Raw genomic sequence first — 21,825 nt, 5'->3', positions numbered from 1 at the left:
TGCTGTCATATGTTAATGAAGCACTTATTCTTTGTTTTTTCCAGCAGTGGTTTGAGGGGCTGTAGGTTGCCCACCCACGTCAACACATTGCATGTATAACCCTTATTTTCACTTTTAATACCTATTTCTGTTGGATGGAAACGAAGCCCCGCCCTCAGCGTGACTTGGATTTATAAGAAGCAGCTTCCATTGCTGCTTGTGGAGGGTTTTTTTTCCCCTTTAAGCTTCCCATTTATTTATGTCTGTCAAAGAGGCATGAAGGTTGTTTTAAATCTCATTTTCTGGATTGCAGGAACAGGTTTAATTGGGCGGGCCTCTGCTTCTCATAAGCAGGCATCACTAGCCCAATGCAATGGGGGAATGCAATGAAATGGCACCTTTTTTTTTTTCTTACTTGGATCCCAGTTATTATTTCTTTGGTTAGATCTGTGAGAGGTGCATGCAGTGGTGAGCTAGCAAATGTTTAACAACCAGCTCTCTGAAAAGAAAATGGATGGACTGATGCCAATAACTAATTTTGGACAGCTAGCAACCACATAGATAGTCTCTCCCCCGCCCCCACTTTATGTGTGTGTGTGTGTGTGTGTGTTTCTGTCGAAGCACCTGGTCTGCCCCAATATGGGGGGGGGAGCATACTGCTTCCCTTTCGCCTTTCAATTCCAATCCAGGAGCCCTCAGGCAGTCACTTTCACGACAAACTATTTTGTACCAAATTTGTGTTTTGCTCCCTTTATTTCTTTATCAGCAAAACACAAATTTGGTTTTATCTATCTATCTATCTATCTATCTATCTATCTATCTATCTATCTATCTATCTATCTATCTATCCATCCATCCATCCATCCATCTCCCCTGATAATAAGCCTAATCGGGCTTTTGAGCGCATGGCAATACGGCTAAGCACTTCTTTCAGGGTTCAAAAAACACTCCCCACCTCGACCAATCTGCAAACACCCACTCCATCTACCAATCAAGATGCAATCACACAACCAACCAACCCGCTCACAGCAACACTCCCCACCTCCCCACCAGTATTTATAGAGAGACAGCAGCTCCGACCACTCTTTGCTCGAGAAGCACAAAGCTGAAGACACCAGCCTGAAGATGATGAGTGAGACCTATATATATATATATATATATATATATATATGTAGGTCTTTGGTTATTCGGGTTTTCTCCCGCGTAAAATTGGAAGTGTCTTGGCGACGTTTCGATGAAGTCTCATTCATCATCTTCAGGCTTCAGCTTCGTGCTTCTGGGAGCTGAAGCCTGAAGATGACAAATGAGACTTTGTCAAAACGTCGCCAAGACACTTCCAATTTTACGCGGGAGAAAACCCGAATAACCAAAGACCTACATACAAACACCCGCGAAAACCTCAGAAAACATATATATACCAACCGTATCTATCTATTCCTAACCTGTTCTCTGAGAACCAAGAGTAACACATGGAGTTATTCTGAGTGGTTTCTTTATTGTTATTCACCTACAGACAGAATCTTGCCAGACTAAAACAGCTATCTGCAATAACTATAGACATACTTTGTGAACTGCTAGGGAGGAGCCGTCTTCATTTCATTTTCATTCATTCATTCATTCATTTATTTGATTTTTATACCGCCCTTCACCCGAAGGACTCAGGGCGGTGTACAGGCAAATAAAAAACAGATAAGACAATATTTTATAAAATGCAAGATTAAAAAACTTATTATAATTTGCCTAAAAAATTTAAAATATATAGAAATTAAAACCCCGTTTAAAATTAATAATAAAAACTATAAAATCCATAAAATTTAAGCCAGCCCCGCACGAATAAAAAGATGTGTCTTCAGTTCGCGAAAGGTCCAAGGTCAGGTATTTGGCGAAACCCGGGGAAGTTCGTTCCAGAGTGTGGAGCCCCACAGAGAAGGACCTTCCTGGGGCCGCCAGCCGACATTGCTTGGCGGACGGCACCCTGAGAAGTCCCTCTCTGTGAGAGCGTACGGGTCGGTGGGAGGCATATGGTAACAGTAGGCGGTCCCGTAAGTACCCAGGCCCTAAGCCATGGAGCGCTTTAAAGGTCATAACCAAAACCTTAAAGTGCACCCGAAAAGCCACAGGTAGCCAGTGCAGTCTGCGCAGGAGGGGTGTTACATGGGAGGTACGCGACACTCCCATTCTGGACTAGCTGAAGCCTTCGAGTGCACCTCAAGGGGAGCCCCATGCAGAGAGCATTACAATAATCCAAGCGAGAGGTAACGAGTGCGTGAGTGACTGTGCACAAGGCATCCCGATCAAGGAAGGCGCAACTGCGAACCAGGCGGACCTGGTGGAAGGCCACCCTGGAGACGGCCGCCAAATGGTCTCCAAACGACAGCCCCTCACCCAGGAGGACACCTAAGTTGCGCCCCCTATCCTTTGGGGCCAATAACTCGCCTCCAACAGTCAGCTGCAGCTGCAGCTGACTGAATCGAGATGCCGGCATCCACAGCCACTCCGTCTTGGAGGGATTGAGCTTGAGCCTGTTTCTCCCCATCCAGACCCGTACGGCTTCCAAACACCGGGACAGCACTTGACAACTTCATTGGGGTGACCTGGGTGGAGAAGTACAGCTGAGTGTCATCAGCGCATTGATGGTACTTCACCCCAAAGCCACTGATGATCTCACCCAACGGCTTCATGTAGATGTTGAACAGAAGGGGCGAGAGAATCGACCCCTGCGGCACCCCACAAGTGAGGGCCCTCGCGGTCGACCTCTGCCCCCCTGTCAACACCGTCTGCGGCCGGTCGGAGAGATAGGAGGAGAACCACCGATAAACGGTGCCTCCCACTCCCAATCCCCCCAACCGGCGCAGCAAGATACCATGGTCGATGGTATCAAAAGCCGCTGAGAGGTCTAATAGGACCAGGGCAGAGGAATAACCCCTGTCCCTGGCCCTCCAGAGATCATCCACCAATGCGACCAAAGCTGTCTCCGTGCTGTAACCGGGTCGGAAGCCGGACTGGAACGGGTCTAGATAGACGGATTCTTCCAGGTATTGGGGTAGCTGGCGCGCCACAGCACTCTCTACAACCTTCGCAACAAAGCGAAGGTTGGAGACTGGCCGATAATTTCCCAAAATAGCCGGGTCCAAAGAGGGCTTCTTAAGGAGGGGTCTCACCACCGCCTCTTTCAAGGCGGCAGGGAAAACCCCTTCCAACAAAGAAGCATTTATAATCCTCTGGAGCCAGCCTCGTGTCACCTCCTGAGTGGCCAGCACCAGCCAGGAAGGACACGGATCCAGTAAACATGTAGTGGTGCGGAGCCTCCCCAACAACCTGTCCACGTCCTCGGGAGCCACAGGGTCAAATTCATCCCAAACGGACTCAACAAGACGTGCCTCCTCTCCCTCGCTTGGATCATCCCAATTTCGGTCCAGACCATCCCGGAGCTGAGCGATTTTGTCGTATAGATAACCACTAAACTCCTCGGCACGTCCCTGTAAAGGGTCATCCCGCACCTCCTGATGAAGGAGGGAGCGGGTCACCCGAAACAGGGCGGCCGGGCGGTTATCTGCCGACGCAATGAGGGTGGAGGCGTAAGAACGCCTCGCCTCCCTCATTGCCACTAGGTAGGTCCTAGAATAGGACCTAACTAGTGTCCGATCAGCTTCGGAACGACTGGACCTCCAAGTGCTCTCTAGCGTCTTCTCCGGCGTTTCATCTCTCTCAGCCCCTCGGAGAACCAAGGGGCCGGACGAGATCTGCGCCGGGTCAGAGGCCGCAAAGGCACGACACGGTCCAAGGCCCCAGCAACTAGTTCCTCAGTCGTGCCGTGGGCCAGATCCTCAGGGAATGGCCCAAGCTCCGTCAGGAACCTCTCAGGGTCCATCAGGCGCCTGGGACGGAACCAACGTGTAGGTTCCGTCTCCCTGCGATGGTGGGTGGCGGTTCGGAAGGCTAGGCGAAGGAGAAAATGATCGGACCATGACATTGGTTCTGTTACTAAATCGTCTTAGCCATCTTCCTGCCCACCAGACGTTTATGAAGGTTGTCGTGTCCCGGAATCATATAATTATCTTTTCTGAACTTCTGACAAGCAAATGGGGAAGACAGATTCACTTACCAACCGTGTTATTAATTTAAAAACTGTAGAGATTCTCCTGTGGCAAGAAAGGTCATAAAATGGGGCAAGCAAGACTCACTTAACAGCTGTCTCGCTTAGCAAGAAAAATTTTGGGCTCAGTTGTGGTCATAAGCCGAGGGCTACCTGTATATCTTTTGTCACTACCTTCACCCCAAGGGTCATTTTGCGAAGCAACTCCCAACACCTCCAGGCCTCGCTGATACTGCTGGTTCCATTACCACGGCTACACCACAAAAGGACAAACAACTGATGTCCCAGCCACTATGGCTCACCTCTGCTCTTAATTGGCTCCCCAAATTCCAGAAAATTTAACTGCCAGCTCTTGCAAGTCGGTATTGATTAGCTCCAGCACACCACTGGGTGCATCTCTCCTGACACGGTGGCAAAGGTGTGTGAAACAGACTGGGAGTTGTTACGGTGCGGTGCGGCGGAGATGCTCAGACGCTTCACTGCCCCTGCTGTGGAAAGCTGAGCAACAATCAGCTCCTTTGTCTCTGGCCTCAGTTGGTCTTTTCTGGCTGCAAGAAGGGAGGGAAGACAAAGACAGCGGTTTTGGAACAGGAAACAATTGCTTGGAACCAGGAAGCAATTTCTGTTCTGCATCCATCAGTCTCTCTACAGTCTGGTTTTCAATATTCGCTCATCTTCTAGCACAGCCAAAAAGCACAATTCCAGCTTGGGGATAAGGCCGGAGAAGTATGCTCCTCCGAAAACAACAAAATACCTTATATCACCAGGCTTGAAATCCTGGGATTAGAAAACTTAGAACTCCGTCAACTCCGACATGATCTGTGTTTAAACACACAGAATCATCTATTGTAATATCCTTCCTGTAAACGACTACTTCAGCTTCAATCGCAACAATACAAGAGCAAACAATAGATTCAAACTTAATGTCAACCGCTTCAAACTTGATTGCAGAAAATATGACTTTTGGAACAGAGTTGTTAAAGCTTGGAACTCACTACCTGACTCTATAGTCTCTACTCAAAACCCCAAAATCTTCAACCAAAAACTGTCTACCATTGACCTCACCCCAAAGAGGACTATAAGGGGCGTGCATAAGAGCACAAAAGTGCCTACCGTTCCTGTCCTATTGTTCTCTTCATTATAATATTATATGCATACTTATACTTTTACTTATATATACTTTTTCTCTCATGATGGGTTATTGTTCATGTTGATGATTGTATATACTGTTGTGACAAAATAAAAAAATAAAAAAAAGTTGTCCACCCCAGATTCCCTCTGGTGTCATTTGAGGTCAGGCACTCCACACCTTCCCAAACTCATCCCTAAATCAGTGAATGGAAGCCCTGCGCCCAACAGGGGAGCGTGAACCACTTTCCTTGGGGCGTTGAGTCAACGTACTATAACAATAGCAGGCATTTTCTGGAATCCAAGGGAGTCTGTAACTCTCCCTAATATTCAGATCCAAAAAGTTGGGCAAGGCTGGATCATCTGAGATTCTGTGGGAGATAGCCGTGAGTTACCTTGCAGGGTGATTCGAGGACAGCCAAGGTATCTGCCGAGCACTTTGAATGTTCTCAAAGTGCTGTGTAAGACTCAAGGATTCCTTGGAGAATTAAGCCCAGCCCTGGCAACCGAGTCCTTCAAAAAGAGCTGTAGCAATGGGCATGACTCACCCTCCCTTGATACCATCGCCCGTCCCAGACAGCTCGCAACCCCATAATTTGGAAGAACAGTTTTCCCGATGCTTTCCAAAGCCCTGTAGGAATCCTTGTTCCTAAGAATTGCTCTAGCTTGTAGGTGCACCACCCATGGGCTTCCTCTGCCCTACTTTATCCCTTTTGCGGGCTCCAAGAATACATGCAGAGTAGACTGGAATCAGCCAAGATAGAAACAGGGGCCACTTTGATGTTTTGGAATGCTTGAGGAGGAGATGACTGCAGTGGTGGGATTCAGCCAGTTCGTACCACTTTGGTTGTTAACTTTCTGAGCAGTTTGGCAAACTGGTTGTTGGAAGAAATCATTAGGGCAGAGAACCGGTTGTTAAATTACTTGAATCCCACCACTGGATGAGTGCCATCCATTTGATCTCTCAAAAATATTTGAAACCAGCTAAAATTATATTTCATTTGTCATAACAGTATACATAAACATTGTCATAAATAAAACAACATATCTTGAAGAATATATATATATATGTAAGTTAAAAAAAATATGCATCAACTATATTAATTTGATATAATGAAGGGAACAATAGGACAGGAACAGTAGGCACTTTTGTGCTCTTATGCACGCCCCTTATAGTCCTCTTAGGAATGGGGGGAGGTCAATAGTAGACAGTTTTTGGTTGAAGATTTTGGGATTTTGAGTAGAGACTATGGAGTCAGGTAATGAGTTCCAAGCATTAACAACTCTGTTACAGAAGTCATATTTTCTGCAATCAAGTTTGAAGCGGTTGACATTAAGCTTGAATCTATTTTTTGCTCTTGTAATATTGCAATTGAAGCTGAAGTAGTCTTTTACAGGAAGGATATTGCAATAGATGATTTTGTGTGTTAAACACAGGTCATGTCGAAGTCGACGGAGTTGTAAGTTTTCTAGTCCCAGGATTTCAAGCCTGGTGGTATAAGGTATTTTGTTGTTTTCGGAGGAGCGAAGAACTCTTCTAGTAAAATATTTCTGGACGCGTTCGATTGTATTAATGTCAGAGATGTGGTATGGGTTCCAGACGGATGAGCTGTATTCAAGAATAGGTCTGGCAAATGTTTTGTATGCTCTAGTTAGTACCATTTTTCCCAGGGTTTTGCCGGGAGGGTGGTGTTTGGCTCATTTGGTACCTAAAAGTTTAAGGCATCGCATTGCAAACCCTAAAACTCCCTCCACGTGGGATAAATGCCCACTCCAAAAACTCCTACTAACGTTAAGAAAGATTCACAAAAAGTGTGATGTGGTTTGTGCAGCAACGGAAATAATTTGCAAGGGTTGAAAAGTATGGCGAGTGGTTTAAAATTCATTAAAACTCTTCCCTTTTTTTCTTTTTTTATGGCATGCCCTTAATTTTTTTTCTTTTTCCTTTTTTGCTTAATATTTCCTACTGCTTTTCTGCGGGGGGGCCCAACGTTGGTGATTCTGAAAGAGAACCATGTGTCCATGAACCACATCCCCTTCTTTAAAACTTATTTGCAGCTAGAAGGCAGCAGTTACAGCACAGGGATTTGAGCCTTTATATAGCTTCTTCTTTTTTGTTTAATTACTACTTGTTCCTCTCTCTGCTTAAAATGAGTTTCCAGTCCTCTTGGAAGTTGGAGAGAGCTTGAAAACAAATGGGTCACTTGAGTTCCTACCTGATCATGTGAGCTTCAACTCGGATTTCCATACCTGTCTTTCCTCTTTCCTCCTTTTATCCTTAATCATGAACTCCCTTGATAAAACAAGTTCTTTCAAAAACCTTGTAATTGGAAAAGGAATAAATGCCCTTAATTAGAACTAAGTAATCCTGCGCTCCTGCTTTGTGTAACCCCCAGGGAGTTTCCACCATGTAGGATTTACATTTTGTTTTTAACCATTTTTCTCTTAAGCATTTGTGTATGCATGCCTGCAAACGTCTGGAAACTCAATATCTGACTTTTTTTTTTTTTACCCTCTACCCTTTACCCTCTTTAGAAGAGACTAAAATAGTAGAAAGCAAGCATGTATTGCTAGCCGACATACAAAGAGCTCACCTATTCTCAGTTCTTTGGCCAATCTCACAGCAGCTTCTGAAAAATCAATCGGGGCCATGAAGATGCAGTAAGAGGGATAAATAAATGGAGATATATTTTGACGTTCCGACAGCCACTCCTTCCCTCCGTGCAGTCATGTGATTGTGTTTTGGCCATTTTGGCAACTGGCTCGCATTTACAGCTGTTTGCCGCATCCTTTGATCCACATGGCCCCAATTTTCAGTCTCTTTTTCTAGTTTCCCACATTTATTTCCAGTTTCTGGCAAAAAAAAAAAAAAAAGGCCATTGGAAGAAACAGCTTTACTTAATGAGGATGGTGTTTTCATAATGACTATCAAAAAGAGGTCATAAAATTGAGCACAGGGACAATGATGATCCATTTAACATCCACAGCGACATATGTAATTCCCAGATCAGGTACGCTTGTAAAGCGAAGACTATCTGTATAAAATTACGAAAGGGCTTTCCTCTTTTTTTCCTGTGTTCGTACAAATCGCTCCATATTTTCATTCTGTTATAAAAAAACTGAACGGTGGCCATCAAGTTAAACAATTGCATTAGCATTTTAGGTTTAGGGTGGAGGATGCAAAATTATAGATAGCATCTCACCAATTGAAGGACACCCCATAGAATAATACACCAAGCAACAGAGGAAAAATAAAGAATTTCCTTTTCATGTCTCTTTCATGTTGCTATCAGCATTCGTGCTTGACTTAAAATAACTACGAAGCAATGGGTGGAAGCTCCTAAGAGGAAGATCCAAGATCCAACCTGGAAGTAAGGAGGAATTTCCTGACAGTGAGAACAATTAGTCAATGGAACAGCTTGCCTCCCAGAGTTGTTGGTGCTCCATTACTGGAGGTTTTCAAGAGAAGATTGAACAACCATTTGTCTGGAATGGTATAAGGTCTCCTGCATGGGCAGGGGGTTGGACTAGAAGACCTCCAAGGTTCCTTCCAGCCCCATAATTCTAAATACAGCTCTTAGCCAGACAGACCAAATTTTACTGTAAGAAAAAGTGGCTAGGGTGTATTGCCAAGCTACAAATAAGGAAACAAGAACATTAAAAGCATTGGAAATGGCTAGAGGTCATCTGCACCTCTATAACTGTCTGGTTTGGTTCTGCAACCCAACAAGACAGACACAGACTTCAGAGGATCATTAGAACTGCAGAAAAAACAAGGGCTACCAACCTGCCTTCCATTGAGGACCTGTATACTGCACGAGTCAAAAAGAGGGCTGTGAAAATATTTACAGACCCCTCACATCCTGGACATAAACTGTTTCAACTCCTACCCTCAAAACGACACTATAGAGCACTGCACACCAGAACAACTGAACACAAGAACAGTTTTTTCCCAAATGCCATCACTCTGCTAAACAACTAATTCCCTCAGCGCTGTCAAACTGTTTACTAAATCGGCACTACTATTAATCTTCTCATCATTTTCATCACCAATCTCTTTCCACTTATGACTGTAACTGTGTTGCTTGTATCCTTATGATTTTTATTGATATTGATTGATTGCTGATTCCTCCGTTCAGTGACGTTGGCTAGGAATGTTAGGAGTTGCTTCCCTTCCCAAGCCAGGTTGGGAAAAAATGCCTTTAAAACATAGCCTGGTTGTGAATCACATCGGCAAGTCCAAACAGATCAGTTTCAGTGGAGCCTTCGTGCACTTGAGCCAATCTCAAATACTGAGGTTTTGAAGTTTCACAACCTGTGTGCTACTGGGTTATAAACATTGGTTAGATAGCTTGCAAAGTATAACTGATAAAAATGCATCTTCTGGTCTTCCACTTTGTAATCAGTCTTTAAAGGTAAAGGTAAAGGTTCCCCTCGCACATACGTGCTAGTCGTTGCCGACTCTAGGGGGCGGTGCTCATCTCCGTTTCAAAGCTGAAGAGCCAGCGCTGTCCAAAGACGTCTCCGTGGTCATGTGGCCGGCATGACTCAATGCCAAAGGTGCACGGAACGCTGTTCCCTTCCCACCAAAGGTGGTCCCTATTTTTTCTACTTGCATTTTTACGTGCTTTCAAAACTGCTAGGTTGGCAGAAGCTGGGAAAAGTAACGGGAGCTCACCCCGTTACACGGCAGCACTAGGGATTCGAACCGCCGAGCTGCCGACCTTTCCATCGACAAGCTCAATGTCCTAGCCCCTGAGCCACCGCATCCCATAATCAGCCTTTAGGCAAGCTTTTTTTTTAAAAAAATCATACAAAACAGAGTTTTTCTACCTTAGTAACTAGACATGTGAACTTCAGTTCTCAGCAACAGTTTTGGACCATGGTGACCAGGACTGGAGGCAGCATTCCAAGTGCAGTATAAAAAGTACTATCACTTCTCACAATCTTGATGCTATCCCAGGGTTGATGCAACCTAGGGCTGCATTGGCTTTTTTGGCAGCTGCAGCACAGTGCTGGCTCATATTTAAGTGGTGGTCTACTAGGACAGGGGTCTCCAACCTTGGCAACTCTGCTGGCTGAGGAATTCTGGGAGATGAAGTCCACAAGTCTTAAAGTTGCCAAGGTTGTACTAGGACACCTAGATCCATCTCACAGTCACTGCTTTGAGCCAGGTGCCACCTATTCTCTACCTGTGCATTTGGTTTTTCCTGCCTTACTTTTCTGATCACTGAATTGAATAATTTTTTTGTCTAGGGCACAATGTTGAAGTTTGTCAAGATCTTTCTGAATCGTATGTCTATCTTGCAAAGTGTTAGCAATTCCCCCTAGCTTGGTGTCCATCTGCAGATTGGATGAATTCCCCTTCTATTCCTTCGGTCAGACGATTTATGAAGATGTTGAAGTACACTGGGCCTAAGACAGAACCCCGCTGCATACTTTTTTAAAAAAAATTGCATTTATATCCCGCCCTTCTCCGAAGACTCAGGGCGGCTTATACTATGTTAAGCAATAGTCTTCATCCATTTGTATATTATATACAAAGTCAACTTATTGCCCCCAACAATCTGCGTCCTCATTTCACCTACCTTATAAAGGATGGAAGGCTGAGTCAACCTTGGGCCTGGTGGGACTAGAACCTACAGTAATTGCAGACAGCTGCTGTTAATAACAGATTGCATTAGTCTGTTGAGCCACAAGAGGCCCTTGTTAGGGTGGGAATGGGGTGGGAATGGAGATTTTGCAATATCCTTCCCCTGGAGTAGGGAGGGAATGGAGATTTTACGGTACCCTACCCCTGCCACGCCCACCAAGCCACACCCACCAAGCTATGCCACGCCCACCAAGCCACACCCACAGAACCGGTAGTAAAAAAATTTGAAACCCACCGCTGGTTTGGATAGTTGCTGCTGGCTGAATACCCCAAGAAACTCCTGGCAAGGCAGATATTTCAAAGGAATAGGGCGGCTGCTGGTTGGCAGAGCTTCAGTTCAGAGGCTTGCATTTTCAGAAATAAGTACAGGAGGAAACAGAGGCATGTAGAAATTAGCCATGCTTCTTTGAAAGGCCAGCAGCCAAACTGAATCCCAGGCAGGGAACCGGAGCACCAAACATCTCCTGGAATAAAGCTTTGGCTAGTTTGTCCCAGCAGCAGAAAACAGCTGCGACCTACCACAAATATGCTGCAGCTGGGAGGGATGACATCTTTAGACATGGCTGTGTTCCTTCTCCCACCCCACCCCCACCCCTACCACCGAGGACGAGTGGACGGTGAAGATGGCGGAATTTGCCAAAAATGGCAAAACTGACCTATTTGATGGGAGACAGAACGACGAGTACTTTTTATGAAAGATAGGAAGACTTTCGTGAGCTTGTTTGCGGAACATGGATAAAAATGAACCGGAGATTTCTGGATTAAAATTCTGATTAAAAACAGTTGACTATGGGAAGAAAGGGATTTTATAAACTGGTTAAAATGGAAAAAAGTGTGTAGCTGCTGTAAAGAAGATCAGACTCTGCTTCTTTGACTTCTTTTTCCTTTTTCTTCCTTTATCTTACTGTTTATCTTACTGTTTCTATGTTTATCTTACTGTTACTAGCACTTTTTCTTTTATCTTTTTTCTTCCACTATCCTATTTTATATTCTTGTTTTTTGTAAATTAAATTTTGTAAATTATGTAAAATCTCTATCCATCCATCATTTATCTATCATCTATCTATCATCTATCTATTTATCTAGTATCGATCATCTATCTATCTATCTATCTATCTATCTATCTATCTATCTATCTATCTATCTATTATCTATCTATCTATCTATTATCTATCTATCTATCTATCTATCTATCTATCTATCTATCTATTTGTTTGTTTTCTGAGGTATCTATCTATCTATCTATGTATCTATCATCTATCTATCATCTATCTATCTATGTATCTATCATCTATCTGTCTGTTTATCTATCATCTATCTAGTATCTATCATCTATCTATCATCTATTTATCTAGTATCGATCATCTATCTATCTATCTATCTATCTATCTATCTATCTATCTATCTATCTATCTATCTATCTATCTATCTATCTATCTATCTATCTATCTATCTATCTATCTATCTATCTATCTATCTATCTATCTATTTGTTTTCTGAGGTTTTATCTATCTATCTATCTACTTATATCTATCATCTATCTATCATCTATCTATCTATGTATCTATCATCTATCTGTCTGTTTATCTATCATCTATCTAGTATCTATCATCTATCTATCTATCTTTCTATCTAGCTATCTATTATCTATCTATCTATCTATCTATCTATCTATCTATCTATCTATCATCTAGCTATCTGTTTATCTATCATCTATCTATCTATCTATCTATCTATCTATCTATCTATCTATCTGTCTGCTTATCTATCTATCTATCTATCTATCTACACATAGATACACACAGAGCTAGCCCTCCATGTACGACCATCATTTGGGAACAGAATTTCCATTCCTTAAGCAATGTAGCTATTAACCTCATTTTACAACCTTCTTGCCATGGTTCTTAAGTGAACCACCAAAGTTGCTAAATGCAATTGTCAATGCAATCTTTAAGTGAATCCAATTCTCCCACTGATTTTGCTCGTCTGAAGTTGGCTGGGAAAGTCACCGATGGCAATCGCATGACTCCACGGTGCTTCAACCGCTGCAATATCATGCCTGTTGAACCCAAGTGTGACCATGGGGACAGGGATGGTTGCAAGTACAAGGACTGGCTGTAAATCACTTCTTTCAGTGCTGTTGTAACTGCTAAATGAACAGTTGTAAACCAAGGGTTATATATAAGGTATATGTAATGGCTGTCCTGTATTCTGAAGGTCTCCAGTGAGTGTGTTGTGTCTTGCCCGCCCTCAGAGCAGCCGGGGCCTTCTTATCTGCTCCCGAACACGGAGGAATGTATGCCTCCCGGCCCCAGTCCTGGCTCCATGCCCAGACAAACTGCAGAAGAAGGAGCACCTCCCTGCCCCAGCCCTGACTCCATGCCCAGGCAAACGGAGCAGCTAGACCCCTCCCCCTCCTCCACAGCATGTGAGCCTGAGGAGGGTTTATTACCAACAGCTGATTGGAGTGACCCTCGCATCAGAAGATTGGATAGGCGGAGGCAACAGAAGGAAGGGAGGGGCAAGCCTTAATGAGTGCTGAGGCATGGAGCCACACCCCATGGCCTATATAAAGGATCTGCTTTCTGGCAGTCTCTGAGTCAGGCAAAAGTCGAACTTATCTTGCTGAAGTCACTTACTGGTCTCCTGCCTGCTCTGAGGACTTTGCTAGGACTTTGGGCAGAGCTGCAGAGGCAAGCCTGATTCGGATTTCCCTGACCCGGCCGTCAGCGGAGGAGTGGGACACGACAGAGTGATTTTGAAAGCAAAGCAGAGGAAAACCCAGTTAGAACCTGGTAGGGCATCCCTGGGAATCCCAGGACTGTAATCCCAGGGCTGTAGACTAGACTAAAGTCACCCAAACATTCAATACCACCCACGTCCATCATTCTGTCAAGAAACAGGCAGGAAGTTGTCTGTCTGGTAGTCAGGTGTTGCCCCGTTCCAAGCTTCTTCCAAATGCATCAGAGTGACAGGTTCCAACCCAACCTGCTCCTTGTTCTGCTGGTTCTACAACTGTGACCTTTTAAAAAAAACAACAACCACTAAAGGAAACATTCAGAAAGATGAACTCTGACCTAGAGCCACTTCAACCTCCTCTTCTTGTGTTTTTTTTTGGGGGGGGGGTGGTCTTTCTTCTCTGTTCCCAGCAGCTGCTGTCTGACTTTCGTCTGCCTTCTTTCCTTTCGTGCAGAAAGATTTCACAATGCGGGAAGAGCTGCAGCAGAGCGACGTGGAACGCTGGCTGGGATTCATCACCTTCCTCTGTGAAGTCTTCGGCACCATGCGGAGTAGCACCGGGGAGCCCTTCCGCGTTCTTGTCTGCCCCATTTACACCTGCCTCAGGGAGGTGAGTCCGATTGGGGGTGGAGGGGCACGTCTTCCTTGCTTACGATCCATCCCTCTCTACAGAGCGCTTTTTTTTTTTAATAAAAAAGTTTTATTTCCATTTTCCAACAACCTATTCAATATACAGTCTCTTATTCAACATTAGTCATTATTCATTAACTTTCATTTGTTACTTATTCAGACGTGCCCAGCTACCACTTCCCTCCTTAACACAACCTTTCCTCCTCCCTTCTCTACTTTCTTCTACTTTCTTCATCCTTCCTCTCCTTCGCTTTTCTACTTCCTCTCCTCCTTCCCCACTCTTCTCTTCCACCCTTTCTAACCCTCTCTCTTTCCCCTTTCTTCTTCCTCTCCTTTCCCCCTCTTCTACCTCTCTCTTTCCTACCTACTTTCTTCCTTCACTCTCTCCTCTCCCTTTCCATTCCCTTCTGAAATGGCAGCTGAGCAGCCCCGATTTCATTTCAAATTATTTCTATTTCTTAATTACATATCTTCAATCATTCCTTTACATTGATCCTTCATCCCCCCCTCTCCCCCCTTCCCCTCCTTCCCCCCTCCCGCCCCCTGAGACTTCCCAGAACAAAGTACAGGGTATAAAATTAACAATCATAAATTAAAATACAACATAAGTCATAATCCATAGTCACTCCTCTCTCTAAAACCTTAACTCCCCTTCCAGAAACAAAGAAGTACATTCTTCTTCCAGTCCATTATATATCAATCCATTCCACTCCTAAAATCTTCAGAATCTTCCAATTAAATTGGTATTTCCAGTTCATCAATAAAATACATAGTTTTTAATATCCAATCTTCATCGATTAACACCAAATATATATCAATCCATTCCACTCCTGAAGTCTTCAGAATCTTATAGTTTTTAATATCCAATCTTCATCGATCAAGACCAAGACGATATTCCATCTACAGAGCGCTTTTGACGAAAGAAAGAAGGGAGCAAATTTGCCCGCCATTGTCAGCTCTGGAAAATTCTGTGTTTTGGATTCTCCTCTTTTACAAGATCCCCAACTAAGAATGTATAAAATTGCGGGGCACTTCAGACAATATTAGAGGGAATAGAATAATAGAGTTAGAAGGGACCTTGGAGGTCTTTTAATTCAACCCCCTGCCCAGGCAGGAAACCTTACATCAATTCAGACAAATGGTTATCCAACCTCTTCTTAAAAATTTCCAGTGTTGGAGCATCCACAACTTCTGGAGGCAAATTGTTCCACTGATTAATTGTTTTAATTATCAGGAAATTTCTCCTTAGTTCTATTTGGGGGGACCATTGCCTGAAAAGAGGGAAGATTCCTAGTGCACCCGATAAATATTGATAAATGTGGCAAAACAACATTTGTTAGAACACAACATTTCCTTGCCTGGTTAAGGCCTAGCATTTTAACTAAGGGAAACCTTTCAGAAGGTAGTCCTTCATTTATGATTGGTGACCAGTCAAAGTCAAGTTAGACCCTCCCCCAAAAGCTTCTTAGGACCTGAATTCGAAGTTCCAATGGCCAGCATCCCATCCCATGGTAACGTGACTATATTTTGGGCACTCAGCAGTTGGGCACCGTTTATGGTCATCTATAGGATTTATAGATATGTGACCTCAATTTGTAACATTTTTGCTGGAAACTTACTACATCTGAGGACTCTCAGTCTTGACTGTCACTGCTATTGATGGACCGTGGTAGAGGCAGATCAGGGGTGAAATGCTCCCGGTTTGGACCGGATCGCCCGATCCAGTAACGATGGCGGCGGGTGGTTCGGAGAACTGGTAGCAAAAATCCCTGCCACCACCCCACCATGCCCAGCTGAGCCATGCGATCATCAGAGGGGTGTTTTGTTTTGTTTTTGTTACTTTTAAAAGCATTTTTTTCTTCAGCTGAAAAAATGCTTTTAAAAGTTTTTTAAAAAAGCCTCCGATGATTGCGCGGCTCAGCTGGGATCATCAGAGGCTTTTAAAAGCATTTTTTTACGTTTCGCCCCTGAGGCAGATATAAATTCCAAAGAACCATCAGCCCTTCTATGGGCTATAGGAGATAAACCTAATCAAGGTGCATCTCCTAGAGCCCAAAGTTAATTTTAAAAAAAGGACTAAGGGTGACATGATAGCAGTGTTCCAATATCTCAGGGGCTTCCACAAAGAAGAGGGAGTCAAGCTATTCTCCAAAGCACCTGAGGGCAGGACAAGAAGCAATGGGTGGAAACTAATCAAGGAGAGAAGCAACTTAGAACTAAGGAGACACTTTCCGCCGTTCAGAAAAATCAATCTGTGGAATGGCTTGCCTTCAAAAGTTGTGGTTCCTCCAACCCCGGCGGTTTTTAAGAAGAGATTGGACAACCATTTGTCTGAAATGGTATATGTTTTTTTTGCTTGAGTAGGGGGTTGGACTAGAAGACCTCCAAGGTCCCTTTCCAACTACTCTGTTAAAACTGCCTTCTCTCTGATTCCACCAACATCCAACATCGAGACAGCCTGGTTTCGAGGTTTCGACAAGACTTTTGTTCAGCCATTTATGTTACCAATAATCTCCCTCGGTGTCATCACAGCAAAGTTCACAAGAAGCAGCCAAAAAAAAATCCTCTGGAAAATTGTTGTGTGTTGTTCTCTCCTCTCTCCCCCCCCCACCCCCACCACTCCCTGGGTCATGAGTTTGCTATTATTGAAGGCAGACAGTCTAAGAGCGACGTCGCCATAAGAAGCATTTGCCTGAGTCATTTCAGCTTTGTCTGCTTTGTTTGGTTTCACTGGTTTTTTGTTTTTTTTTTAAATTTCCATTCATCTTGGCTTCCGTTCTTGGAAAGCGATGGACTGGCGTTCGGACGTAGGCATGGCCTGAGAAAGCAGCCAGGTTAGCAACTCAACGGAGGAGAATGTACATTGAACACAACTTCTACACTGTTCGATTAGGTCTGGGTTTACTCAACAGGGTTCCAGGCAGTGGTGGGATTCAGCTGGTTCGCAGCTATTCGGGAGAACCGGTTGTTAACTTTCTAAGCAGTTAGCAGAACCGGTTGTTGGAAGAAATCTTATTTTGTTTTTTCCCACTTTACAGGGCTAATCCTGTAAGGAAGGCAGGAAGGAAACATTCTGGTGTTGTTTCTAGCCTCATCGTTATTGCCCTGCTTACAGAAACTGCCTCTCTGGTTAACCCTTATTGCATTGTAACAGCTAAGGCGAAACGCTCACCGACGTGAGTGCCGTTGAGTCGACCACGCCCACACAGTCACATGACCACCAAATCACACCTACCCAGCTGGTCATTAGGGCAGAGAACCGTTTGTTAAATTATTTGAATCCCACCACTGGTTCCAGGGTCATGTTTTTCTGCTGCTTGGAGAAAAATGGCTTCACTGCAGCTTTCGCCCATATTGCCACCAACTAACCACCACCTCAGATACAATGAGACAACAGTTCCCAGAATTCTTCAGTGTAGATCATAGTGAAGGTGCTGGACCAGATTTGAATCCACCTTCAGGCACAGAAAGTGAGGAAATCCTATTACCTCTTTTCTTGGGTAGGTCCCAAGCTGAGGTGGATCCTCCTTCCATCTCAGCTTCTGCTTTTTCATGGCCGTGTCCTTTTAGTCATCTTAGCAAGCAGTAATTTTCCATCGCCTTCCTCCAGGAGGTCTTAAACTGGGACCCTCCCAATGAATTTGGATGTGCAATTCTTATCTTGGTGTATAAAGGTAAAGGTAAAGGTTCCCCTCGCATATACGTGCTAGTCGTTGCCCACTCTAGGGAGCGGTGCTCGTCTCCGTTTCAAAGCCGAAGAGCCAGCGCTGTCCGAAGACGTCTCCGCGGTCATGTGGCCGGCATGACTCAACGCCAAAGGCGCACGGAACGCTGTTATCTTCCCACCAAAGGGACATACACTAAGGTGTATTGTATACACCTTAGATGTATACAATACATTAAACCGGTTGGGTCAACATATTCTGTGAACCAGGGTAACACATTCACCTGTCAAAGGATTTTATTTCCATGTTTCCCCAAAAATAAGACCCTAATAAGGGCTTGGCATTATCAGGAGGGTCTTATTATTTTGGGGGTGCGGGAGGTGGCGAACTTCGGACTGGATGTCCCGTCGCTGCTGTCGCCTCCGCTCCCTGTTCTTCGCACTGACCGAGTGGCCCAACACGTCCCCCCCACCCCAATGGCTTCCCTTCCCCGCCGTCTCTTATCGAGAGGGGTGGCGGGCAAGGCGGGGGAGAAGCGAGGTGCATGGAGCAAGGTGTGGTTCCCCTTGCCGTCTCTTCTCCCCCCATCGCCAGGCATGACAGGGCTCCTGCCCTCACTTAGCCACCTATTCCCCTTTGGGGGTGGTGATAGGGCAGGTGAGAAGTGGGATGCACATCTTATCTTTCCAGCTCCATCGCGTTCCTTGCCGTTGTGTCCAGGGAAACACTCTGTAAAAGAAAACCTTCTCGCGAGAAGTTTGAAAATATGTCTTATTTTCGGGGGGAAACGGTTGTTTGGGCATAATAGATATGTACAGAGGGGAAACATGTTTGGTTGACCTGCATTTAAGAGTCAGGTGTGTTGCCCAAACTTGGCCCCACAGTTCCCAGTCAACATGGACAAATTCAGGGGGCAGCAAGTCGGAGGAGCCAGGTTAAGAATGCCTGCTCTGCATGGGCATTGGAGTCAAAAATATCCCGTGTTTCATGACATTATTGCCCCAAAGAGATGAAAGACATAATTTTTAAAACAGGTGTTTTTTTTTATTTTTAAAAAACAAGATAAAACATACAAATCGTCGTTGAAAAATACATCGGTCGGGTAGATACTCAAACAAATTTCAAATTTCATCCTCTCAATATATCATTTATCCAATATTTTCCCCTTTTCAAATTTTGTGGTAGCCCTTTTCTTTTAAAACCATTCCATCCCTTTATCCTGGAAAATGTTTAATCAAATCTAATTTATATTTTCATAACTTATTAAATTCCTTGTTTGCCCCCCCCCCTCCTCCTCCTGTGCTCACAATTCTCTTTTTAAGACGTTTAGCATAGATCTAAAGGCAGTCATTAATGTCCTTTCTTAGAGCGGTCATGCAATCACATCAACCTATCCATCTACATGGGAATAATCCTAAAATAGATTTTAGGATAGAATGTAATTATGCAAAATATGAATGATAACTATAGAATTTTTAAGGATACTTTGGGAAATGAGGGAAAGACTACAGAAAATGATTTTTGAGTTGGAATTTTTAAAAGAAACATTGTTACTTATGATTTGTAATGATACTAGACAGCGATTTCTAGAGGCAGAGAAAGATAGCAGGAATGAAAGACATAATTTGTGCAATGACACATCTGCCGTGACTTACCGTACTCCTGGCATCTATGCTGCTGTGTGTATTCTGAGTGATTCTACATCACATTTAGTGTGGTTTTGTTAAGTTTTGCTTTGATTTCAGAAATACTCTTTTTAGTAAGTAAAAAGATCAGTTGAACTGGAATCAGTTTTCTTTTCGAATGACTGTTTTCAGATTTCAGCCTGAATGGGAATATAATTAATTTATATTATATTTAATATATTTAATATATATATTTAATATGTATAATTTATGGAATGCCAGAACATTCCATTTAAATTAAATATTACTAGCTGAATAGAATAGAATAGAATAGAATAGAATAGAATAGAATAGAATAGAATAGAATAGAATAGAATAACAGAGTTGAAAGGGACCTTGGAGGTCTTCTAGTCCAACCCCCTGCTTAGGCAGGAAACCCTACACCACTTCAGACAAATGGTTATCCAACATCATCTTAAAGACTTCCAGTGTTGGAGCATTCACAACTTCTGTAGGCAAGTTGTTCCACTGATTAATTGTTCTAACTGTCAGGAAATTTCTCCTTAGTTCTAAGTTCCTTCTCTCCTTGATTAGTTTCCACCTGTTGCTTCTTGTCCTGCCCTCAGGTGCTTTGGAGAATAGCTTGACTCCCTCTTCTTTGTGGCAACCCCTGAGATATTGGAAGACTGCTATCATGTCTCCCCTAGTCCTTCTTTTCATTAAAATAGACATATCCAGTTCCTGCAACCGATCTTCATACGTTTTAGCCTCTAGTCCCCTAATCATCTAAAATGGAAAGAATCCAAAAAGAGGGCAAATATCAAACTAACCTGCAAATCCATTTATTGCAGTGTATCAAGGGAGTCAATAAAGAATGAATGCAAAATAAAATAGGTCTTTGCCAGTCTGCTTTGGCTCTGACCTAAGCAAATCTCACTCTTTCAACACCTGAGTTTTTCCTCCAGGAGAAGAATTTCTAAGTGGGTCTTCCTTCAGTGTCTCCTTTTCTCTCTTTCTGCAGTTGTTGCAATCTCAGGATATAAAAGAAGATGCGGTTCTTTGCTGCTCAATGGAGGTAGATATCTGGAAATGTTTATCTAACCTATTTCTACCACTTCTTCAGGCTGTTCTTTTCTAGAGAATGTCAAAATTATAAAGAGCAAGAATTTATATAGCCCTTTTACTGCACAAAATCAGAAACTAATATTAGAAGAATCTTTTTAAAGCCATAACAGTATTTATTTATATTTTATTATCCTAAGGAGTTGTTTTCATAAATGTTTCCTATAGACTTATGGCAAGACTGGAAAACTTGCTCTGTCATGTCCATTCTACCATCAAAATATAGTTGCTGAGTTTTAGGATTTAGTGCAGGGGTCTCCAACCTTGGCAACTTTAAGCCTGGAGGACTTCAACTCCCAGAATTCCCCAGCCAACTTTACAACCATTTGTTTATTAACCGTTCAAAGTCACAACGGCAAATAAAAAAGTGACTTACAACCGTTTTCACACTTACAACCATTGCAGCATCCCCGTGGTCACGTGATCAAAAATTGGATGCTTGGCAACTGACTCACATTTACGACGGTTGCGGTGTCTCGATGTCACATGATCACCTTTTGCGACCTTCTAACAAGCCAAGTCCATGGGGAAGCCAGGTTCACTTAACAACGTTGTTACTAACTTAACAACTCCAGTGATTCACTTAACAACTGTGGCAAAGGAAAGGAAAATGGAGCAAAGCTCATTTAAACCACTGTCCCGCTCAGCGACAGAAATTTATGGCTGTTAATGGTTGTAAGTCAAGGACTACTAGTATCTAGAAAATTAACTGAAAAAGCCATTTGTTGATATCATATACAAATGATACCTGCATTATTTGATGTTTACTATGGTTCCTTTCTTTTTCTTTTAACTGGCATATTGTAGCCAGAACTTGGAGAAACACCTCAAAAGTCCAGTGAGGAAATTCATACTGTAAATTGCTTTCTAAAAAAAACAAAGAACAAAGTCCACATTGTGTTGTTTATTCTAAATCCCTAAATCTCAGTATTCAAAATGTAACGTGAGATCTGACTCTTAATAAACATGTACCGTAGTTGTACAACGTCTGCTTGGAACAATGTGAGGAGGGACAATTGCAAAATTTGTTACACCTCCTCCCTACGTCTACCCATCCAAAGCATTCAAACCAGAGGTGGGTTTCAGCAGGTTCTGACCAGTTCTGGAGAACCGGTAGTGGAAATTTGGAGTAGTTCGGAGAACTGGTAAATAATACCTCTGACTGGCCCTGCCCCCATCTATTCTCTG

At 43.5% G+C, this 21,825-nt stretch overlaps 1 protein-coding gene across 4 annotated transcripts in view; it reads left to right on the top strand.

Annotated features, from left to right (window-relative positions):
- CTIF (cap binding complex dependent translation initiation factor) overlaps positions 1 to 21,825 on the top strand; it is a 198,640-nt gene that overhangs the window by 172,743 nt on the left and 4,072 nt on the right. For 3 of the 4 annotated variants that reach the window (XM_058171010.1, XM_058171009.1, XM_058171011.1), the window contains exons 10-11: positions 14,050 to 14,205; positions 20,537 to 20,590. In XM_058171010.1, the coding sequence (XP_058026993.1) occupies positions 14,050 to 14,205; positions 20,537 to 20,590 (210 nt within the window). The remainder of the gene's footprint in view (positions 1 to 14,049; positions 14,206 to 20,536; positions 20,591 to 21,825) is intronic. The other variant, XM_058171012.1, reaches the window with a different exon arrangement.

The sequence above is a fragment of the Ahaetulla prasina genome, chromosome 2 (assembly GCF_028640845.1).
Source record: "Ahaetulla prasina isolate Xishuangbanna chromosome 2, ASM2864084v1, whole genome shotgun sequence".
In the NCBI taxonomy this organism is placed as follows: Eukaryota; Metazoa; Chordata; class Lepidosauria; order Squamata; family Colubridae; genus Ahaetulla; species Ahaetulla prasina.
Note: the sequence above shows the minus strand (reverse complement) of the source record. Positions and strands in the feature narration are given on the sequence as shown.